This window comes from Nicotiana attenuata, unplaced genomic scaffold, assembly GCF_001879085.1.
Source record: "Nicotiana attenuata strain UT unplaced genomic scaffold, NIATTr2, whole genome shotgun sequence".
Lineage (NCBI taxonomy): Eukaryota > Viridiplantae > Streptophyta > Magnoliopsida > Solanales > Solanaceae > Nicotiana > Nicotiana attenuata.
In genome coordinates this window covers 88819-98461 of record NW_017673194.1, presented here as the reverse complement: position 1 = coordinate 98461, position 9643 = coordinate 88819, and the positions used below count along the sequence as shown (strand labels likewise).

General features: G+C 38.5%; 1 protein-coding gene across 1 annotated transcript; it reads right to left on the bottom strand.

Moving 5' to 3' along the window:
* Positions 1-1029: 1029 nt before the first annotated feature.
* LOC109215693 (GDSL esterase/lipase At2g24560-like) lies at positions 1030-3630 on the bottom strand. The gene is made up of 3 exons (XM_019379807.1): positions 3088-3630; positions 1893-2148; positions 1030-1235 (listed from the first exon to the last, which is right to left on the bottom strand). The coding sequence occupies exons 1-3, from the start codon at positions 3628-3630 to the stop codon at positions 1030-1032; spliced, it is 1005 nt and encodes a 334-aa protein (XP_019235352.1).
* Between the last annotated feature and the right edge of the window lie 6013 nt (positions 3631-9643).

Here is a 9643-nt window from a genome sequence, read left to right as displayed (position 1 = left end):
ATGCACGAAGGGACATTCCGTGCTCTGATTTGATTATAATTGCACGAAGGATCATTCCGTGCCATGATATGAGAGTTATGTGAGGGAAAGCACGAAGGGTGATGCCGTGCACTTTATTTGATTGCTTTTGGTGAGAATGAGAGTAAAAGCACGAAGGTTGATGCCGTGCAACTATTGATTTTTTTCTGCTCTCATTAATTATTGTTATTGCCCTGTTTCTTACTTAAATTGTTGACTTTATATCCGGACTGTACTCCCCCATATTTAAAAAGAATAGTAAAAAATAGTAAAAACAGTAAATGAAATTAGATTATGAAGCGAAAAAGAATATAAAAAAAAAGAAGTTAAATGAAATTGAAAAAAAGGAAAAAAGAAAAAATTAAGAAGAAAAAAGAAAAGGAGAAAAGAAAAAAAAAAGAAAAGAAGCACAGAAATTAAAAAGAATTGGAGAATAAAGAAAAAATTCCCCACCAAAACTATTATGGGTAGGAAATGGAATTAATTTATGGATAGAAAAACAAATGCGTAGACAAGGATAAATAGTTTTATTTTTGTGGGTAACTGTGTCAAACCCCCTTTTCTTTAAGTATTAATTTTCGTGTTGAAATATCAACTTTGAGCCCGTTTTGGCTAATTAATTGAAAGTAGCTAATAAACATCATATGTACTTTACAAATGAACGCTTACATAATTGGATAGAGTACTAAATATGATATAAAGAGTTGATGTACGTTTTCTCTGTCAAAATGATTGAAAAGTTTTTAAAGTTATTTACATAAAATAAGCTGAGCGTTGCTACAATTGTAACTAAATTGATTCAGCACAAAATTTTTTATGTTTCAACTTACTTTTAGTTCTAAATTGGTTAAAGAAGACTAGCTTTTATAAAAACCACCAATTTTTGGTAATTCAATGCTACCCCCCTCCCCTCCCCCCTACTCTCCCTCTACTCTCTCTCTCTCTCTTTACAATATTGGTGAAAATATGATAGTTCTAACAGCATACAATTTTACGATCTGTTTGTAAACATCAAGGACTGCGAATGGTTGAGAGTTGTGAGAGAAAGTCCTTGACTAAGTACTCAGTAAGCTTATTGTATGTTGCTTCAGATGGATGAATACTATCAAAAAATACGTATTGTGAAGTATTTGAACACACTGGTGAAAGACTTGTACACAAAGGTCCAGCTTCAAGTAATCCACTTCCACAACATCCTCTTTTGGTTTCCTCAAATCCTGTTCCAATTAAGTAATAGAGCAAATTTAGATTAATAAGGAAAAAAGGCAGTCCGATGTACGAAGTATCTCGCGTTCATTCAGGGTCCGGGGAAAGACAGTATCCTTAGGGAATGTGATGTAGGTAGCCTGGCCTACCCTGATACAAGTATCAGTGGCTGATACCACGACTCGAACCCGTTACCTATAGGGTCGCACCCCAAGGGAATGTGATGTAGATAGCCTACCCTAATGCAAGCATCAGTACTGGCTGATACCACGGCTCGAACCCGTGACCTATAGAGTCGCACCCTAAGGGAATGTGATTTAGGTAACCTACCCTAACGCAAGCATCAGTGGCTGATTCTACGGCTCAAACCCGTGACCTATATGGTCGCACCCCAAGGGAATGTGATGTAGGTAGCCTACCCTAATGCAAGTATCAGTGGCTGGTTCCACGGCTCGAACCCGTGACCTATAGGGTCGCACCCCAAGGGGATGTGATGTAGGTAACTTACCCTAATACAAGCATCAATGGCTGATTCTACGGCTCGAACCGCGACCTATGGTCACGAGGATAACTTTACCGTTGCTCCAAAGCTCCCCTCAACTTTAACGAGAAAGAAAAACAAAAATAAAGACTGCATATAAATTGAAGATTAAAAGCTCAGTACGTACCATATTGTTGTGGATTGTTAATAAGGTCTAATAGTGGATTGTATGTGTCTGCATATAATATTGTGCTTCCAGGGAGTTGTGCTTGCAATTGAGGTAACAATTGCTTAAGCTTTTGATTATAAAGTTGAGCATCAAAATTCTCATTCTCTATACAAGTTCTAAGAAGTGGAGATTTTGTAGTCATTTGAATTGGAAGACAACCAATTGGAGGCAATCCATTCAGTACAATCATACGGCATCCAAGATCATAAAGTTCCTGAAAAAATTAGATACATTAGAACTACAATTAATTTGCAATGCTTCTAGCTAGTTTGATGGTCAAACCTTACTCGTAATAAAGTTTGCACCAAAACAATCAAGACAAGACATTATTTTTATGCATACATTTATTCTTAAACCATGATTAAGTGATAAACAACGGCGGAGCCACATATATTTAAGGGGTATCAACCAGCACCCCTTTATCGGAAATTAAATTATATAGTTAGATAATTTTTTTTTATGTATATATATTATATATTGATTCCCTTGACTTTTTTGTGGGTTTCCTTTTTTATATTTTGACCCCTTTAATGAATACTGTTGGTGATAAGTATCTCAATTTTAATGTTTAACTGCTAAGGTTAAATTGTTTCATTTGGTGTAAATAATTGATGCGGATTGAAAACATTTCAAATGTTGACTATGTGATTAGACTATAGACCCATAATAATGAAGAACATTTTCTTGTTCTAATTACCACACAAAATAAAGGTTATTAAAGAAGGAAAATTGGTGAAAGACAAATAAGCAAAAAGTGGGAAAGAAAATTAGAAGAAAAGAAATAAAATCATATTCTCTAGCAAGATTCTTTTATATTTAACCAATTAAATAGGAGTACTGATTAATTAATTCAAAGTTCCAAAATAGAATACAAATTTCAGGTGGAATTTGTCAAAATGTAGATAAAATCTATCGCCAAACATGTATTTGCCAAAAAAAAAACCCAAATATATTTTGGCAAAATCTATGACAAAACGGGTCATAAAACTATATATAAGACGATCTTAAGCCATTATCCTTTAGGAAATTTGACAAAAACACAACCTGCAGTGACAACAAAAACAAGTCTTAACCTTTCAGAAATGCTGAGAAAATCACAGACATGCATAGTAAAGAGTGATGAAAGACAAAGAACAAAGTAAGTAGTTCTAACCTTGACAAAACTTTGCAGCTTTTCTAGCAAAAAATCTTGATACTTATTAATAGTACTGAACTGAAGTCTTCTTGTAGGTATATCATAGAAGTTAAAAACTAAGTCATTTGTCCCACAACTAATAATAACCAAAGCACCTTTCACTATTTTTTCAGCTTCTGTCTCTCCTACAACCCCTTTAATTTTCTCCAAATATTCCTCAAAATATTCTAACTGTTTACTTATTGGAATTGTGCTAGTAATAGTACTGGTTAATTCATCATATCCTGATCCAGCTGATGCAAAATTAATTCCAGTACATAATTCATTTGTTGATAAATTTGGCTGTAAATATGGAGGAACACCATTTTGTTTGAGATTTAGTAAGAAAGCTAACATGTCTGGCACAAGTTTTCCATTTGAAAATCTTCCTGTTGGGACATTGTTAGGATAATCTTTGCCATAGGGTAAGTGATTTGCTTTGACTAAAGTGAGTATATAGTTATTATTCCCTGTATCCATTGTGGAATCACCAAATATTAAAATGGAAGTAAAGTTTGGCATGACTGTTTGGTTAGTAATGATAATATTATTAAAGAAAAGGGAAAAGAAGAAGAATAAGAAGGTTTGAAGTGCCATTTTGGATAAAAGAATTAAGACAAAAAAGCTTAGATATTGGATTATTGGATTTTTTATGGTTAATTTCATGAATTATACATAGATATATAGCTAGGAATTTGTTTCTTACACAACTACACAATCAATATGTTTAGTCTTCTCAAACGTAATTATTTTTTCTAGATGGAATTGAATGTGAATAATTTGTCTGAAAAGACTCTAAAATATTAACAAAAAAAGCTTAGAGTATTAATTAAAGAAAATTGTGAGTCTGATAGAGTAATAATTAAATTTGATTTGTGGTATTAAAGATATGTGATTTAGTTCAATACTAATTAATAATCAAGAAAACTAACGTATGGATGAAGGAAATAGATAAAATCAAACCAGAATGTAAGACAGTCAAGACACCGAGCTAAGGTGACCTCGAGGTTGGCTAAGAACAGTAAAGCAAGAACAATTAAGTAAAGAGGCGATTCTGATGAAATATGAGCCAAAAAGTAAGAGAGTATATTCTTTGTCAAATGATTGATGATCTTACAAATGAATGAGCTCCCCTTTATATAATAGTGGAGTCCTAAATAAGGTACATTTCCGGTTTTAGTAAGGAATCTAATTGGACAGCTGTCTAACCGCCTAGTACGAGTTCGTACAAATCCGTTCCGGAATTTACACCTTAATTTTTGGGCCATTGCGGGAATCTTGCTTTTTCTGTTACAAAACCACAACGGCATTATCTCGAGGGTGGTCACGCTCGGCCTTGATATTCATCAAACACTTTGATCTTCGAACTTCGAACTCTGCCATCGGGCTCGAATCCAGTCTATTTCGGACTTGCTCTTGAAGTGACCCTCGAGCCTACGAAATCGGGTAGCCCCCCGATTTCTACAGTATATAGATAGTCCCCTCATTTTTTGGAGTATAACGACAAGAAATGAATTGAGTCCTTGATCTTTACCTCTATTCGCCACTACATCATCATCGTCACGTAAGCGACTGAGGAAACAAAAGCTTGGATTTCCCGAGGAAGACTCTGAGAACTCTAGCGAGTCCTGCGGTGGAGAAGATTCTAAGGGTGAAAACACTTCTGTCGATAAGGATCGTGTCGCTTAGGTTTCATGCTCTTCGCAATTTTTTGCTTTTGAGGTTAATCGGCCCTTGCGAGGAACTCTTGATCATGACCTATAGCCCTTGTAAAAAGGTTTATACAAAGCTTTTTTCCTTCCATGGCTTCTGAATCTGTTACCCTTTTTGTGCGGGTCAAAGCGCCTTAGCATAAAATTCCTTTTGAATGTCCAAAGTTTAAGATGGTAATGACCGACAATAAGTACTGCCCTCGAACGTTTCTGATCAATGGACCCTGAATGACCATTTGAAATTGAATTTGAGTAGCTCTTAAGCTCAATAGTCGATGAGGTAAGGTAGCCCTTGGGCTTAGTAGTCGAGTGAGTATTTGCTCGAACTCGAAGTAATGTTAGCCCTTAGGCTTTATAGTCGAGTGAGGATTTTCTCGAACCCGAAGTAAAGTTAGCCCTTATGCTTTATAGATAGTCCCCGAGTGAAGGTTCGCTCGAGCTCGGGTTAAGATAGCCCTTGGGCTTTTATGATCGAGTGAGGACTTGCTCGAACTCGAAGTGAAGTTATCCCTTAGGCTTTATAGTCGAGTGAGGATTTGTTTGAACTCGGAGTAAAGTTAGCCCTTAGGCTTTATAGATAGTCCCTGAGTGACAGTTTGCCCGAACTCGGGTTATGATAGCCCTTGGGCTTTTATGATCGAGTGAGGACTTGCTCGAACTCGAAGAAGAAGTAGCCCTTAGGCTTTTGTATTTGTTACGGATTTTAGACGTCTCCGATCCGCGTTAATTTTGCAATAGCCTCTTTAGTTCGGAACTTGCCCTTTGGTCTTATTTTCCGTTTCACCTCGAGCTTGCCCGAAGTGTCAGCCCCCGAATGGGGTGGCCGTGGCCTGTAAAATCAAGGGTCGCCTTTAAGGTCTTATGGTCTCGAAATTTTAGTAGCTCGATTTCATTTGTTTTTCGAACGGCAGTCCTCAAGCGTGGGGTTAGTTGTTCGAACTTCCATCATGATCGGCCCTTAAGCCTGTTTACACAATAGATCAAGAGTATGAAGTAGGAAATTTTTCTAAAGGCATGAGATATCGGCAAGGAAAAGTACTCCTCTTAATAGATGATTATACATGCATGAATGTTTGATGTTAGGGCTCGAGTAATCTATATGGGCACGATTCAGTTGACCATTTGACCCTTACAACGTTTTCCTATCGAGACCCCGTTGTCCTGAAGTAATTTCCTTGCAACAAAGTAGACATTCGAGGGTAATCCCCCCCCCCCCGTCCAGTACTCAACGATTATTATAGGGAACCTCGGATACTGTTGAATTTTTATAAGTTAGCACGAACAGTGGTTGCCTCATTAAAAACCTCGCNGCCCTTAGGCTTTATAGTCGAGTGAGGATTTGGTCGAACTCGAAGTAAAGTTAGCCCTTAGGCTTTATAGATAGTGCGCGAGTGAAGGTTGGCTCGAACTCGGGTTAAGATAGCCCTTGGGCTTTTATGATCTAGTGAGGACTTGCTCGAACTCGAAGTGAAGTTAGCCCTTAGGCTTTATAGTCGAGTGAGGATTTGCTCGAACTCGAAGTAAAGTTAGCCCTTAGGCTTTATAGATAGTTCCAAGTGAAGGTTTGCTCGAACTCGGGTTAAGATAGCCCTTGGGCTTTTATGATCAAGTGAGGACTTGCTCGAACTCGAAGTGAAGTTAGCCCTTAGGCTTTATAGGCGAGTGAGGATTTGCTCGAACTCGAAGTAAAGTTAGCCCTTAGGCTTTATAGATAGTCCCCGAGTGAAGGTTCGCTCGAACTCGAGTTAAGATAGCCCTTGGGCTTTTATGATCGAGTGAGGACTTTCTCGAACTCGAAGTGAAGTTAGCCCTTAGTCTTTATAGTCGAGTGAGGATTTTCTCGAACTCGAAGTAAATTTAGCCCTTAGGCTTTATAGATAGTCCCCGAGTGAGAGTTTGCTCGAACTCGTGTTAAGATAGCCCTTGGGTTTTTGTATTTGTTACGGATTTCGGACGTCTCGGACCCGCGTTAATTTGGTCGTAGCCTTTTTAGTTCAGAACTCGCCCTTTGGGCTTATTTTACGTTTCACTTCTAGCTTGCCCGAAGTGTCAGTCCCCGAGTGGGGTGGCCATGGCCTTTAAAATCGAGGGTCGCCTTTAAGGTCTTATGGTCTCGAAATTTTAGTAGTTTGATTCCGTTTGTTTTTCGGAAGGCAGTCCTCAAGTGCGGGGTTAGTTGTTCGAACTTCCATCTCGGTCGGCCCTTAAGCCTGTTTACACAATAGATCAAGAGTATAAAGTAGGAAATTTTTCTAAAACATGAGATATCGGCAAGGAAAAATACTTCTCTCAATAGATGATTATACATACGCGCATGTTTGATGTTAGGGCTCGAGTAACCTATACGGGCACGGTTCATCTGACTGTTTAACCCTTACAACATTTACCTATCGAGACCCGCAGCTACGAAGTGATTTCCTTGAAGCAAGGTAGATATTCAAGGGTAATGCCCTCCAGAACTCGAGGCTTATTGTAGGGAACCTCGGATACTGTTGAATTTCTCTAAGTTAACACGAACAATGGTTGCCTCGTTAAAACCTCGCCGGAAAAACCCATTTGGGACAAAAACCGGTCTAAGGGAAAAAGAGTGCAACGCGTGCTTTAAGGTTCAAAGCTTCCAGCCGATCCTTGAAGAAAACCTGCAAGTGTTAGTCGAAAAAATAGAAAGGATTGGACTGGGGTCATACCTTTATTCGGATTTGGGATATTTAATGTGATCTTCCTCGGCATCAAACCCCCCGTGAATTTTGACCTAGATTGTTTCTCCTCTCAATTCGTACGAAGCTTTGCCCGGACCCGCTGCCCCTACGATCTGCGTTATACGGTTGATATCGATCTTTGTTCGACCTTGGCTCTCAATCGATGTCCCTTTTGATACAATCCACGGGCCTGCTAGGATAAACGGACCCCGAAGGAATTCCCAGTTGATTATCCTCGATTCTAATCTTCGATTGATACCGATTATGTACGTCGGCCCAAGTGACAGCCGGGTACTGATGATAGGCTATAATTGCGTATTTTTGTCACTTATTACACTCTAATTCACTGCACATTAATTGAGTTTGAGCTTTAATCGCTAGTGTTTTGCACTAACTGTGTATTTTATGCCTTGTAGGAGTGCTTCCGAGCTATATAGATGTTATGGAATGAAGTCAAGTGATTTGGAGCTTTGAAGTCTGAGTAAAAGCCCAAGGAATTAAGTCGGGATCGTGTTCAGGGGTCAAATTTGATATTTAAGAACAAACGAAGACTCGAGGAGGTATATTGTGCACTGTCTAGTAAAATAGACATAACTCTTTGATCCTAACTCCATTTGGGCTATATAATATATGGTTGGAAAGCTAACTCAAAGGGATACAACTTTCATGTTTTATGTTTTTCCAAATTCCAAAAGTAATAGGGTAAAAAATGCGATCGAAACCGCAATTGCGGACCTGGACGCGGACTGAGGCAGTGCACTGGGAAAATACCGCGCCCGGACCGCGACCGCGACCGCGAGCGTCCAGACCTGAAAAATTGTCCTTTTTCGCGTAGGAGAGGGTATAATTATTTGGGCCCGACCCTACTTGGTATATATACATGGAAACACGGTATTTTGAGGAGGTTGGACAGATTTTTGACACAGATTCGACCTAAGGAGGCAGAGACACAATAGGAGCATGGCGGAGAATTCTTCTACGAGTTTTTCCTTCCTCTTCCTATTTTTTCATTGTTGGTTATGACTTTTAGTATTGTAGTTTTACATACTATTATGAATAGCTAATTTATTATCTAGGGTTTTGATGGAACCTTTTGTAGGATAAATTGTTATTATGTTTTTATATAATTGAGACGTTGGATTTCTCTACTTGTTCAACTACGTGTTTGATGGGTTTTCAATGTCTTTGCCTTATGTTTTGATGATCTAACAAACTTACTATCAAGGACCAGATAGGGAACCTGGCACACTTGGGCTACATTGCAAATTAACAAATTCCAGCTAAATGTGAACTGCTATAGCTTCAGGAGATAGAGAACCAAACAAGGACCTGATACCCTTGTGGTTCCCTCATAGCAGTACGAAGTCAATCGGACATAGCTGGAAGCGACGTGACTGCCTGCACTGTTTCTGCCTGCACTGCACTGTTTCCTGCGGCCACTTATCCTTTGACCAACTAAAGTGCTTACATCATTCAAGTGATGTCATCAAGGTGTATCAACAAGAAGTTTATATCAAAACATCACTTAAACACGGACCAATTCCTAAATCTAGTATTTTGTTGTCCTTAGTTGAGTTGTAACTTTGTGATTGTTCTTCATTGTAATTCCTATCTTGCTTTCTTAGAAGCTGTGTTTTAGGAAAACCAAAATCACAAACCTTCTATGTTTGTGTTGTGACTAGAGTTAGTCATAAGTTAAAGTCTTTGTAACTAGAGAGTGACAAAGTGGCTTGTGGTAAGAGTATCACAAGTTAGTTAAGTTGAAGTCTTTGTAATAGAGTCATTACAAAGTGGCTTGTAATAGTGAGATTACAAGTTAGTGAAGTTGAAAGCCTACAAGTGTGGGCCGTGGTTTTGTCCCCTTGAGTGGGATTTTTCGACATAAAAATCCAGTGTCTATTTTACTTACTGCTTCACAAGTATTCTCAGTAGAAACTCATAAAGGATCAGGTACTCTATAGTTTGGTGGACTCATATAAACTAATAATTGGTATCAGAGCGGGTTCCTCCTATCAGGCTAACACCTAGGAAGGATCCATATGGCTGCTCCAACAAATTTTGAAGAAGGTCAATCTACATACAGACCACCCAGGTTCAATGGACAATACTATGGGTGGTGGAAGA

What these genes read in the sequence shown, in the direction of transcription:
- LOC109215693 (XM_019379807.1), bottom strand. Translation starts at nt 3,630, where the DNA reads ATGCCAAACTTTACTTCCATTTTAATATTTGGTGATTCCACAATGGAT. An exon ending in AGCTGCAAAGTTTTGTCAAG is followed by an intron (nt 2,149 to 3,087) that starts GTTAGAACTACT and finishes TAATTTTTTCAG; the next exon opens with GAACTTTATGATCTTGGATG. An exon ending in TAACAATCCACAACAATATG is followed by an intron (nt 1,236 to 1,892) that starts GTACGTACTGAG and finishes TAATTGGAACAG; the next exon opens with GATTTGAGGAAACCAAAAGA.